This window comes from Manis pentadactyla, chromosome 9 (assembly GCF_030020395.1).
Source record: "Manis pentadactyla isolate mManPen7 chromosome 9, mManPen7.hap1, whole genome shotgun sequence".
NCBI classification, from domain to species: Eukaryota; Metazoa; Chordata; class Mammalia; order Pholidota; family Manidae; genus Manis; species Manis pentadactyla.
This window is the reverse complement of record NC_080027.1, coordinates 73,318,818-73,333,506: the sequence shown is the minus strand read 5'-3', so window position 1 is coordinate 73,333,506 and position 14,689 is coordinate 73,318,818. Positions and strand designations below refer to the sequence as shown.

General features: G+C 40.1%; 1 protein-coding gene across 3 annotated transcripts in view; it reads right to left on the bottom strand.

Moving 5' to 3' along the window:
* Positions 1-14,689, bottom strand: part of TCP11L1 (t-complex 11 like 1) — a 55,707-nt gene that overhangs the window by 18,599 nt on the left and 22,419 nt on the right. For all 3 annotated transcript variants that reach the window (XM_036891799.2, XM_036891800.2, XM_057507536.1), the window contains 3 exons: positions 6,744-6,864; positions 5,163-5,383; positions 1,991-2,127 (listed from right to left, as the gene is read on the bottom strand). In XM_036891799.2, coding sequence (XP_036747694.2) covers positions 1,991-2,127; positions 5,163-5,383; positions 6,744-6,864 — 479 coding nt within the window. The remainder of the gene's footprint in view (positions 1-1,990; positions 2,128-5,162; positions 5,384-6,743; positions 6,865-14,689) is intronic.

Below are 14,689 nucleotides of genomic sequence, written 5' to 3'. Positions count from 1 at the left end.
ATGGCTACCAGCACTCAGGAGGGAGGCCTCTCAGGCTCGGGGGAGACCACCCTGGAGGGGCGCCGCAGCACAGCGTATGGGCCTTGGAATCCAACAGAGCTCTGTTCAACTTACAGTACAGTAACACCAACTATCAACTGAGTGACCTGAGGAAGTCATAATCTCATCTGAATATCAGATTCCTAATTTAAAGAAATGTACATCATCACCTCACACATAGTTCTGAGGATTCGGCAAGACAGTTAAGATAAGCCACCTAGCCAGGCCTTTGCCACCTACCGATGTCCAACAAACCTTTGCTCTTCTCTCCTACCCTGACCGCTGCAGGAGCCATGGCTGGAAGCTCAGCTGCCTCCAGCACAGTGAGAGGCCAAGAACTAGTGCCCAGAGATGATGGGACAGGACGCTGGCTAGTTTCCCAGTGCAAGGTGTCCTCCACACTAAAGACCAAGCTTTTTCCTTCCCTACATCTTAGTCTCGTTTACTTTCGGCCTTGTAGGAGGTGACCCATCGCATGCTGGTGGTGTATTGTGCAGCTTCTGGAGCACTGTCAGGGCAACCTCAGTTATCTTTTCATCCACCATCATGCTCTCCCTACTTCTCTAAGCTCAGTATGGCCAGGGCCTCTGAGGGACATAAAACAAAGAAGCTGAAGTTCTTCTGTCCACATTATATGAGCAGTCAATCCCTCTGATGGGTCCTGGGGTCCTGGAACTAGCAGCCTTCCCAGTGGAGGCCACTTAAAGCCAAGTGGGCAGCCGAGGCCAAGGCAGGGCCCACTCTTTGCTGCTGCGAGAGGAAATGCTTCTGGGTCGTTAACATGCTGATTAGCCAAGCTCTTGGTTCTGAGCGTCACTGCCCCTTAGCCTCCTGCAGACAGCATTCTCTGTAGCCCACCAGCCTTGGAAACCTGGGCTTTAAGGCCGTAATCATGAGAACTGGATGCTGACTGGCTCAGGGACTGCTGCAAGGCTTCTCCTCCAGCAGTGTCTCCACTGGGCATGGCTGCCCACACCTGCCTCTCAGCTGATAAAACTGCAACCCTGAAGGTCTCCCGAGGGGTAGTGCAATGCTAGGTGAGAAAGGGGCTGTGTGGCCAATCAATTCTGTCAAAATCTCTCAAAACTGATTTCCACATCTGTGACATTGCCTACTTCAAAGGCTTCTGGTGTGAGGGCTGTATTTGATAATGCACATACACTGTTGGCACAAGCCGAGCATGTAGTAAACATCACCAATCTTTTAGCACTGCTATTTCTACTCTGCTCTTTTCTGACTCCTCCCAGCCGCCAGCACCATCCTGGACTCTGTCTAGGGCTGGGTGAACAACTACTCAGGGCACTGAATTAACCCTTCTGGTCATGCAACACATCCACCCAGACACTGCCATTTTCATCTTGTGACCAACAAAGTTAGAGGCTAAATAGAACTCATAATAAATGCGATCTGAAGGCTGCAGTTTACACAGAACATCAGTGGCCTGTGCAGAAACTCAAAAAAGCACCTAGAAATGCAACATGGTTTTGGTGTCTACGGTCATGTTTTTCTACAGTCATCTGAAAGATTCATAAAAATGAGTCTCTTTCTGGGTGTGAAATCAGAAATCTTTTATGCATATAGAACAGAAGCAAAGGAGATTTATTGATGTATCTCACAAGGAGAAAAGTGAACTAAACAGTCACAAGAACTCTGCCATGTTTTAAAATCAAGGCCAAGCACACAATTCACCTCAAACCGGTGTTTTCATTAAAAAACCTAGTTAACTCAGGACTTCTTCATTCTTTTAAATTTCTATTCTTATATCTACCGTATTTCTCTCACTTGTCAATTAAGTCTTTTCAAGTCCTAATGTCTTGTGTTTTTCCGTTTTCAAATTAGACTACTCTTACACTAAATATTAGTTTTGTTTTGAAAATATAATATGCAACAAGCCACAGCATTTAAAATGAAGAAAAAGACAATGAAAGAGTACCACAAACACTGAACATACTTGGTTGCTTCTCCAAGAGCCCTTGAAACTTCTTCCTTTCATATTCAACTGACTGCTGCATGAGATGTGGCCTAATGCTGCTGACAGCAAAGTTCGCCATGTCCACTTTCATTAGGTCCAACACAGAAAAAATTGCTCTGAAAGAAAAGAGATAAAAAGATTTTGAACTGGGCATTTGCAACATAAACATTGTTTCAAAGGAAGGGGTGAGTTGACTTGAGATAGGCTTTTCAAAATCTTAGCTTTCTAGCTAAGAGCAGCTAGAAGAATCATGAGAAACAAAAACAAATTTAGAAAACACAAAAACTTTAATGGTTTGAAAAGACTGCAAAATTTTTAACTGTTTCTATCCCCACCCTACCATCCCTTGCCCCCAGACAAATGGGGCTCCTTGCACTGCCCATCTACAGCAGAATGCATTTCCTGGTTCTGGCTCAGCCCTCAGTGTAGTCACAGGGGAAGGAAGGAGCCACAACTTGAGGTTAAGGGAAGAGAACTCATCACCCAGTGTCTTCTCTCACATAGGTTAATTCACTTCCTAGGAAAGAAAGAAAATTACCTCACTCATTTCTCCTTTCTTCTTACCCCAGTCACTCTTTGTATCAGGGTGTGTTTTATGATCAAGTTCTGGTAGTAAAAGGTACATTCACAGTCTGACTGTATCCAGTGGGCAGGCCTGACCCAGCGCCAAGGATGCCTTCCACCCTGCTTGTCACACTTACCATGACCACTCTCTCTAGAGGCAGGAGCTCCTACGTGACCTGTTTGCAGAAGGTGGTTAAGAACCCAAGCTACAGGTTTAGGTGTGGCCCTACACGTAAGCAGGAACAAGATCAAATGTCCTCCAAGTCCCTTGATGCCCCTTGGGATTGACTGAACATTATATGACACAATAAACTCACTTACATATAAGGTAATAATATGTGGGAAAGGATACATATTCTAAGGAACAGGGTCATGCTGTCCATCTCCCCAATACATGGGACACCCTACTTTCCTGGGGGACATTCTCCCCTCCATTGAGCATCCCCAACAGTTTCCAAAATCCACCTACAGAAAACAAGAGACTATTGGAAACTGCCAACTGGTGGCCACTGACTGGAGGTAACCCACAAACATGTTTTGTGTTCACAGTGTTTTTAAAAACCTGGATTTCCAGCTTCTCTCGAAAAATCTAAAGATCTGGCACGTGGACCAATGTTCCGTCATGGCCACAACTAGCTGGCACTAAGAGGCCATTGCTGCCTCCTTCTGATAGGGCATGTACTCCCACTTTCCCAGTCCCTTCTCTTTACTGAAGGATTAGAATTTAGGTTGAGTTTGCTACAAGCTATTTTCCCAGAATAATTCTTCCAAGGGATTTCTCATTTAACTTGGCTAGGTTATAAGCTCTTTTGACTATTTTATTTCCAATGTCTAGCACCATGTGTGTAGCACATGAGAGGTGCTTACTAAGAGCTTGTTGAATGAATGAACAAGTCAGTAACTATTTTCAGGAGGTCTTTTCAGTACTCTTTCTATACCCTGAGGTAACTTTGCAATGAAGGGCATTTTTGAATTTACTGAATATTGCTACCACAATGATAAAATGAAACTCGACTGAAAATGAAAGAACTTCTGGAAAGCAACTTGATAACATGCAATGAGAGTCTTATCCTCTGACACAGCAATCCCATTTTAAGAACCTATCTTCAGTAAAACTCTAAAATACAGAAAAAAGTTTTGTGTATAAAGATGTTCACTGTAGTGTTAAATAGTAAATAAGTATACATAATCTATCATAACAGAGAAATAATTAATTACATCTATGCAAATGAATGTTTTGCAACCATTGAAAATGCTTACAGGGAATTTTTCAAAAACAATATAAGCTATGAAAGGGCAATCAATGATCCTTGTGGTATTGGAACTGTTCAATATCTTGAATGTGATGGCAAATATGCAAACTTACACAAGTGTTAAAATGTATAAAAATCACATACACACACATACAAATGTTTTTAAGTAAAAGAGAAAATCTAAGCAAGATCAGTGGATTGTATTAATGTCAATATTCTGGTTGTGATACACTCCAGTTTTGTAAAATGTTACCATTGAGGAAAACTGGATAAAGTGTACTGTATTATTTCTTACACTTAGACAATGATCTCAATGACACTTTCAATGAGAAAATTAAGTGAAATGATTAGAGCATAATGTTAATTGAAAAAGTAAGGCTTGCAAAGGAAGTCAGACCAGGAGGCCTTCTTAAATTCAACTGAACATTCAGAGGTTTGGCATCATCTACTCACACACTTGCCTAGAGGGCAGCACCAAGAGTTACAGTATGAGCCACCCACAGACAACTCAGACACATGGTTTCAAATCCTCACATGCTGATGTGTTCTGTAATAATAGTATGGAATGGCTTCTTGGGTCTCCAGGAGCAGGCACGCCCAAATATAAGTTACCCACTAAAGAAGTCCAGAGTGTCATGTCCCATCCAGTATGTATAGTTCATTATCATTCCTTTCACTCCAGATGCAATTTAACAATCAGAGGTCATTTTCCCCACCAGCAGTGTTGCCAAGGAAGATTTTGATGCATAACACCTTTACCTGTTTACAGAAAAACAGATCTAAACAGTTACCAAAAGTCAAACTCTCAGGCAGCAGCATGTCAATCCTTTTCCCACATTAGCACTAAAACTGCAAAAACTTGATCACAAATCTATATATTTAAATAGAAACAGTTAAAAGACCAAAGGAAGTTACTGTGGACTACATGTTAATGGGATTATATTAATGTTAAATTTAATATCTCACCATATTTTGATTATGTAGAACATCAACATTCTGAGGAGATACTTGCTAAAATATTTAAAGGTGAAATGTCACAATGTTTGTCATTAACCCTGAGAAGGTTCAGGGGAAATAATATACACCCATGTGTACATTCTGACATATCATGTAAAAAGAAAGCAAACTGACAAAATGTTAAAAGCTTGTGAATCTACATAAAGGATATATGAGTGTTGATCATGCCATTTTCGCAACTGTTCTGCAGGTTTGGAATTTTTCAAAAAAAAAGTTGAGGGAAAGAAACTAAAAAGTATCTATACTTGAGGAGTCTAAATCTGAAAACAGGCTTTGTATTCTAGGTGGACTGAAGGTGATTAGCATGATTCCTGTACCTGAAAAGGGGCACTATTTCCTTAATGTCCTTTAGTTTCTTAACTTCCTCATCTCGAGCAGGTGCACAGAGTGTCCCCATCATGCCAGTAATGAATTCTGCCAGCTTGGAAATGTCTAGGGCCCCATTCTCTGCCTCCTGCTTTATCAGATCCAGATCCAAGACTTCTGTTATCTGGTTTCTCAGTCTAGTGTGACCAGGCAGCAAGAAAGATAAGAGAGTCTACAAGAGAGCACAGTCAAGTTTAATCAAAGTTTCTTAGTCAGACATCATTTTTTATTATATTAAGGGAATTTATAACTACTCAAATTAAGAGCTTATCAATTGTTTCTATAATGTTGCATATTATTTTAACCTCTTAGTCAACAAATCTACAGAAAAACATGTTTATAAATCATTTAGACTAGCTATTTAAGCTTCCTTTTAAACTCTGGGAAGCAATCAACTGGACAGAAGAGGAATAAACTGTTAAAAGTGAAAAAAGGAAAATACAATTAACAGAAGCCTGTGAGCTGACCATACACATCAATTTCCATAGACACCTGTCCTCTTTGATATTACCGCTAAAAGTGTTGCAAAAACACTCCAAACCTTCCATTTAATGTCTTCTCTATCCCACAGGCTGAATCACTTTTGGCCATTATAAATTGAATGTGTCCACACCTATTAAAAACTTTACATGTCACCTATATTTTGTAAAATAAGTTGTTTTCTTAAAGTACCTGTTTTTAAACTACGAACTTTTTCTTCGTTTACTGAAGTAATGCCTTCAGGTTATCATAGCTTCTTTGACATTAAAAAAAGGACATTAAGCCAAAAATTCTCTAAATGCACATCTTGGTAAGTATTTTAGCTTTTTGACCCTTTGGTCTCTTTCCTTTTTTTTTAAAATTAGGGTATCATTGATATACACTCTTATGAGGGTTTCACAAGAAAAATAATGTGGTTACAACATTCACCCTTATTACTGAGTCTCCCGCCATATCCCATTGCAGTGACAATCCATCAGTGTAGTAAGATGCCACAGAGCCCTACCTGTCTTCTCTGTGCTACACTGTCTTCCCCGTGACCCCATACACACCATGTGCACTAATCATGATACCCCACAATCCCCTTCTCTCTCCCTCCCCACCCGCCCTCCACTATCCCTCCCCTTTGGTAACCGGTAGTCCCTTCTTGGAGTCTGTGAGTCTGCTCCTATTTTTTTCCTTCAGTTTTGCTCTATTGTTATACTCCACAAATGATGGAAACCATTTGGTATTTGTCTTTCTCTACCTGACTTATTTCACTGAGCATAATACCCTTTAGCTCCAACCAAGTTGTTGCAAATGGTAGGATTGGTTTCTTTCTCATGGCTGAATAGTATTCCATTGTGTATATGTACCACATATTCTTTATCCATTCATCAACTGATGGACACTTAGGTTGCTTCCATATTTGGCTACTGTAAATAATGCTGCAATAAACATAGGGGTGCCTATGTCTTTTGATCCTTCCATTTCTTTAGTCTTCTGAAAAGTAACAGAGAGGTTGAATACTCCTAACACACCAGAAAAATACCACAGTTTGCTCTTTGCCTCACCTCTTTGATCTCTCCAACAAGCTTGATGGCATGGTCATATGTTGGGGGGTCTTCACTTAGCTGGACACTCAAACAATCCCAAAAAGCTTTATGTACAATCTCCTTTACTCTCTTTTCTAAGCTGAAGGCAAATGAAAAAAAAAAGAGGCAAAAACAGAATATTTGAGCCACAAATCACCTTTGTCCTTTCTTGGGTATCATTAATCTACAATTACATGAGGAACATTATGTTTACTAGACTCCCCCCATCACCAAGTACCCCCCACAAGCCCCATTATAGTCCCTGTCCATCAGCGTAGTAAGATGCTGTAGAATCACTACTTGTCTTCTCTGCGTTGTACAGCCCTCCCTGTGACCGCCCCGCACATTATACATGCTAATCATAATGTCCCCTTTCTTCCTGCTCCCCCTTATCCCTCTCTTTCCACCCATCCTCCCCAGTCCCTTTCTCTTTGGTAACTGTTGGTCCATTCTTGGGTTCTGTGATTCTGCTGCTGTTTTGTTCCTTCAGTTTTTTCTTTTTTCTTATACTCCACATATGAGTGAAATGATTTGGTATTTGTCTTTCTCTGTCTGGCTAATTTCACTGAGCATAATACCCTCTAACTCCATCCATGTTGTTGCAAATGGTAGGATTTTCTTCTTATGGCTGAATAATACCCTATTGTGTATACCCTATTGTGTATATGTACCACATCTTCTTCATTCATTCATCTACTAATGGACACTTAAGTTGCTTCCATTTCTTGGCTATGTAAATAGTGCTGCGATAAACATAGGGGTGCATCTGTCTTTTTCAAACTGGGCTGCTGCATTCTTAGGGTAAATTACTTAGAGTGGAATTCCTGGGTCAAATGCTATTTCTATTTTGAGCTTTCTGAGGAGCAGCCATACTGCTTTCCACAGTGGTTGAACTAGTTTACATTCCCACCAGCAGGGTAGGAGGGTACCCGTTTCTCCACAACCTCGCCAACATTTGTTGTTGTTTGTCTTTTGGATGGTAGCCATCCTTACTGATGTGAGGTGATATCTCATTATGGATTTAATTTGAATTTCTCTGATGACTAGTGATATGGAGCATCTTTTCATGTGCCTGTTGGCCATCTGAATTTCTTCTTTGGAGAAGTGTCTGTTCAGCTCCTCTGCCCATTTTTGAATTGGATTTTTTGCTTTTTGTTTGTTGAGGTGTGTGAGCTCTTTATGTATTTTGGATGTCAACCCTTTATCGGATCTGTCATTTATAAATATATTCTCCCATACTGTAGATGCCTTTATGTTCTCTTGGTGGTGCCCTTTGCTGTACAGAAGCTTTTCAGCTTGATATAGTCTCACTTGTTCATTGTCGCTTTTTTTTCCCCTTGCCTGGGGAGATATGTTCATGAAGAAGTTGCTCATGTTTATGTCTAAGAGATTTTTGCCTATGTTTTCCTCCAAGAGTTTTATGGTTTCATGACTTACATTCAGGTCTTTGATCCATTTCGAGTTTACTTTTGTGTATGGGGTTAGACAGTGATCCAGTTTCATTCTCTTACATGTAGCTGTCCAGTTTTCCCAACATCAGCTGTTGAAGAAGCTGTCATTTCCCCATTGTATGTCCATGGCTCCTTTATCATATATTAATTGACCATATATGTTTGGGTTAATGTCTGGAGTCTCTATTCTGTTCCACTGGTCTGTGGCTCTGTTTTTGTGCCAGTGCCAAATTGTCTCGATTACTGTTGCTTTGTAGTACAGCTGGATGTTGGGAAGCGAGATGGCCCCTGCTTTATTCTTCTTTCTCAGGATTGTTTTGGCTATTTGGGGTCTTTTGTGGTTCCATATGAATTTTAAGGCTATTTGTTCCAGTTCGCTGAAGAATGCTGTTGGTATTTTGATAGGGATTGCATTGAATCTGTAGATTGCTTTAGGCAGGATGGCCATTTTAACAATATAATTCTTCCTACCCAAGTGCATGGGATGAATTTCCATTTGTTAGTGTGCTCTTTAATTTCTCTCGAGTGTCTTGTAGTTTTCAGGGTATAGGTCTTTCACTTCCTTGGTTAAGTTTATTCCTAGGTATTCTATTCTTTTTGACGCAATTGTGAATGGAATTGTTTTCCTGATTTTTCTTTCTGTTAATTCATCGTTAGTGTATAGAAAAGCAACAAATTTCTGGGCATTAATTTTGTATCCTGCAACTTTGCTGAATTCAGATATTAGCTGTCGTAGTTTTGGAATGGAGTCTTTATGGTTTTTTATGTACAATATCATGTCATCTGCAAATAGTGACAGTTTGACTTCCTCTTTACCAATCTGGATGCCTTGTATTTCTTTGTTTTGCTGATTGCTGTGGCTAGGACCTCCAGTACTATATTGAATAACTGTGGGGAGAGTGGGCATCTCTGTCTTTTTCCCGATCTTAGCGGAAAAGTTTTCAGGTTCTCGCTGTTAAGTATGATGTTGGCTGTGGGTTTGTCATATATGGCCTTTATTATGTCGAGGTACTTGCCCTGTATACCCATTTTGTTGAGAGTTTTTATCATGAATGGATGTTGAATTTTGTCGAATGCTTTTTCAGCATCTATGGAAATGATCATGTGGTTTCTGTTCATCTTTTAGTTGATGTGGTGGATGATGTTGATGGACTTTCAAATGTACCATTCTTGCATCTCTGGGATGAATCCCACTTGATCATGGTGTATGATCCTCTTGATGTATTTTTGAATTCGGTTTGCTAATATTTTGTTGAGCATTTTTGCATCTATGTTCATCAGGAATATTGGTTTTTAATTTCCTTTTTTGGTGGGGTCTTTGCCTGGTTTTAGTATTGGAGGGATGCTGTCTTCATAGAATGAGTTTGGGAGTATTCCCTCCTCTTCTATTTTTTGGAAAACTTTAAGGAGAATGGGTATTATGTCTTGTCAACATGTCTGATAAAAGTCAGCAGTGAATCCATCTGGTCCAGGGATTTTGTTCTTAGGTACTTTTTTGATTACCTCTTCAATTTCTTTGCTGGTAATTGGTCTGTTTATATTTTCTGTTTCTTCCTTGGTCAGTCTTGGAAGGTTGTATTTTTCTAGGAAGTTGTCCGTTTCTTCTAGGTTTTGCAGCTTGTTAGCATATAGATTCTCATAGTATTCTCTAATAATTTTTTGTATTTCTTAATTGTATTCAGTCCGTCATGATTTTTGCTTTCTCATTTCTGATTCTGTTGATGTGTGTAGATTCTCTTTTTCTCTTAATAAGTCTGGCTAGGGGCTTATCTATTCTGTTTATTTTTTCAAAGAACCAGCTCTTGGGGTGATTTTTTTCTATTGTTTTATTCTCATTTTTATTTATTTCTTCTCTGATCTTGATTATGTCCCTCTTTCTGCTGACTTTGGGCCTCATTTGTTCTTCTTTTTCCAGTTTCAATAATTGTGAGATTAGACTATTCTTTGGGGATTGTTCTTCCTTCTTTAAATATGCCTGGATTGTTTTATACTTTCCTTTTAGAACTGCCTTCGCTGTGTCCCACAGAAGTTGGGGCTTTATGCTGTCAGTGTCATTTGTCCCCATATATTGCTAGATCTCTGTTTTAATTTGGTTATTGACCCATTGTTTATTTAGAAGCATGTTGTTAAGCCTCCATGTGTTTGTGAGCCTTTTTGTTTTCTTCATACAATTTATTTCTAGTTTCATGCCTTTGTGGTCTGAGAAGTTGGTTGGTAGAATTTCAATCTTTTTGAATTTACTTAGGCTCTTTTTGTGGCCAAGTATGTAATCTATTCTGGAGAATGTTCTGTGTGCACTTGAGAAGAATGTGTATCCTGCTGCTTTTGGGTGTAGGGTTCTGTAGATGTCTGCTAAGTCCATCTGTTCTAGTGTGTTGTTCAGTGCCTCTGTGTCCTTACTTATTTTCTGTCTGGTGGATCTGTCCTTTGGAGTAAGTATTGTGACTGAATTCTCCTAGAACAAATGCACTGCATTCTATATCCTCCTTTAATTCTGTTAGTATTTGTTTCACATATGTTGGTGCTCCTGTATTGGGTGCATATATATTTATAATGGTTATATCCTCGTCGGACTCATTATGTATCATTATGTAATATTCTTCTTTATCTCTTGTTACTTTCTTTGTTTTGAAGTCTATTTTGTCTGATACCAGTACTGCTACACCTGCTTTTTTCCCCCTATTGTTTGCATGAAATATCTTTTTCCATCCCTTGACTTTTAGTCTGTGTATTTCTTTGGGTTTGAGGTAAGTCTCTTGTAAGCAGCATACAGATGGGTCTCCCTTTTTTATCCATTCTGTTACTCTGTGTCTTTTGATTGATGCATTCAGTCCATTTACATTTAGCATGATTACTGAAGATATGTACTTATTGCCATTGCAGGCTTTACATTTGTGGTTACCAAAGGTTCAAGGTTAGCTTCCTTACTATCTAACAGTCTAACTTAACTCGCTTATTAAGGTATTGTAAGCAGTCTGATGATTCTTTCCCTCCCTTATTTCTCCTCCTCCAATCTTTACATGTTAGGTGTTTTATTCTGTGTTCTTTTGTGTTTCCTTTGACTCCTTTTGTGAGTTGCTGATTTTATTTTTTTGCCTTTAGTATTTGGTTTATCTGCTTTCTTTGCCGTGATTTTGTTTTCTCTGGTGACATCTATTTAGCTGTAGGAGTGCTTCTACCTAGAGCAGTCTCTATAAAATACCCTGTAGAGGTGGTTTGTGGGAGACAAATTCCCTTAACTTTTGCTTGTCTTGGAATTGTTTAATCCCTCCTTCATATTTTAATGATAATCATGCTGGATACAGTAATCTTGGTTCAAGGCCCTTCTGTTTCATTGCATTAAATATATCATGCCATTCTCTTCTTGCCTGTATGGTTTCTGTTGAGATATCTGACAATTGCCTGATGGGTTTTCCTTTGTAGGTGACCTTTTTTCTCTCTCTGGCGGCCTTTAATACTCTGTCCTTGTCCTTGATCTATGCCATTTTAATTATTATGTGTCTTGGTCTTGTCCTCCTTCAGTCCCTTGTATCGGGAGTTCTGTGGGCTTCCATGGTCTGAGAGTCTATTTCCTTCCCCAGTTTGGGGAAGTTTTCAGCAATTATTTCTTCAAATACACTTTCTATCCCTTTTTCTCTGTCTTCTTCTTCTGGTACCCCTATAATGTGAATATTGTTCTGTTTGGATTGATCACACAGTTCTCTTAATATTCTTTCATTCCTGGAAATACTTTCATCTCTCTCTGCCTCAACTTCTCTGTGTTCCTGTTCTCTGATTTCTATTCCGTTAACGGCCTCTTGCACCTCATCCAGTCTGCTCTTAAGTCCTTCCAGAGATTATTGTATTTATGTATTCTCCCTCTGTACTTACTCCTTTAGGTCTTGCATACTTCTCTGCAGATCCATCAGCATGGTTACGACCTTTATTTTGAATTCTATTTCAGGAAGATTGGTTAAATCTATCTCCTCAGATCCTCTCTCAGGGGTTGTCTGGGTACTTCTGGACTGGACCAAATTCTTCTGCCTTTTCATGGCGATAGAGGTAGCTGTAGGCAGGTAGCACATGTGTTAGCTGGGAGAACAAAGTCCTTTCCTATTTGCTGGTTGCCTTGCCCTTCTCCATTGCCTGTGTCAGTTACCTGCACTCCTGGAGCCACCTCCGGATTAATCCCCTAAGCTGCCTTGGGCGGGGTCACCATCAGGGTAGCCCAGAGCCCTGCAGGGAGTGCCAGGCACGCCAGGTGTGCTCTCCTGTGAGAGCAGTGTCCCTTTGCGCCTAGCCCCCATTTCTTCTGCCTGTGCCAGGCAGCTAAGCACTGGTGGCAGCCTTTGGGTCTGGCAAGGGCTGCTGCACACTGGGAGGAGATTCTGGGCTGCTGCTGGGGATGCAGCTGCTCCTTGGTTGCTCAGCTGCTGCTGCTGCGGGCACACACAACTGCTCTGGGGCCGCTCGGCCACCGCCGCTGCTGGCTTGCATGGCCACTCCCCACCGCAGGCATGCATGGCCGCTCTCTGGGCTGCTGTGTCGGGGGCTGCGCTGGCCGGGGGAACGACTGGCAGGCTGCTTATTGCTGTGAGGAGCTTCAGAGCTGTGCTGCTACCGAGGAGGTTAGGGTGCCTGTAGTTCCCCGGGATTCCCAGTTGCTGGACTGAGTGTGCCAGGACGATTGCATCTAGCTGTGAGGCCCCTGTCCCTTTAAGACTTTCAAAAAGCACTCGCTTTTCTTTGTTCCAGGAGAGCCGGTTGTGGGGATCCGCTTGCAGATTTTGCTTTTCCGTTTCTCTAATATCCAGCACACTGTGCAATGTGTGTCTGTGCTCCCAGTGAGGATTACTAGAGCTGGTTGTTTAGCAGTCCTGGGATTTCACCCCCTCCCCCCTCCAATTCTTTTCCTCCCTCCAGGGAGTTTGGATGGGGGGAGTGCTTGGGTCCCGCCAGGCCACGGCTTGTATCTTACCCCCTTCGTGAGATGCTGAGTTCTTGCAGGTGTAGATGTAGCCTGGCTGTTTTACTGAATCCACTGATCTCTCTTTTAGGAATAGTTGTATTTGTTGTATTTTCAAAAATATATATGGTTTTTGGAGGAGATTTCCGCTGCTCTACTCACGTGGCCATCTTGGCTCCTCCTCTCAAATCAGTTTTAAAAACACAAACTATGGGTCTAGGGTAAGAAATTTTAAAAATAACTTGAAGAAAAGATTTCCCATACATACTTAAATTAATTACATTCCATATTTTTAGTGATTTCACTAAGTACTTCATTGGAAAGAATGACTTTCAACTAATCTGACAGATGACAGTAGTCCAATTAATAACATATAACAGTGCCATGTGATAAAAGAATACTGAAGATTTCAGAGCTGTTAATTTTAGTTCCCTGACACCAGTAAGTTTCCTAAAACATTTATGATTAACAAGTTTAAGTTAACAATTTGGCATGTGCACAGGTTGAAGGACTTTATTTCCTAAAACTACCCTATTTGTATGTAATATATGAGAATAATTGCTTAAAGATACCATACAATAAAAACTAGCATATAATATCTCATTAAAAGTCTTTGTATCATGACAGCAAAACAATTCTTCATTATCAATGTAAAAAAGTACTATTTTTGCAGAACATATAAGAAATGTCTATTAAATCAGATTTAGAAGCCCCATGTAAGAGAGAAAATAGCTTGCCAACACAGCAGCCATTCCTCCTCCTTTGTGAAAAGAATCTCAGTATTTTTCATTGCACTTTGATAATTATAATGGGCAGTGATTCTTTTTTCCTATGGACAATATTTAAAAGATGCACTAGTTAATAGAGATTTGTTTTTGTTTGGATTTTTTTTCTTTCTTTTTTCAATTACTGAACTACAGTTGATATATATTATTATATTGGTTTCAGGTATATAACACAGTGGTTCAACAGTTACACACATCAATAAAGCCTCACCCCCAACTAGTGCAGTTACTATCTATCAACATAGAAAGATGTTACAGAACTATGGGCTATATTCTCCATGCAGCATTACCATCCCTATGACCAATTTATGACTGATATGTTTGTTCCCCTTTATGCCCCACACCCTGTTCACCCACCTACCCTTACCTCTCTCCCATGGTAACCACCAGTCACTTCTCAGTGTCTCTGAGTCTACTGCTGTGTTGTTCATTATGTTTTGTTTTAAATTCCAAATATAAATGAAATCATATGGTATTTGTCTTTCTCCATCTGGTTTATTTCACTGAGCATAATACCTCTAGGTCCATGAATATTGTTCTTAATGACCAGATTTCATTTGTTTTTATGGCTAATATTCCATTGTGTATATGTACCACACCTTCTTTATACATTCATCTATTGATGGACACTTACGTTGCTTCCATATCTTGGCTACTGCAAATAATGCAGTAATAACATTGGGGTACATATGTCTTTTTGAATCAGAGATTTTGTTTTCTTTGGGTAAATTCCTAGAAGCACAG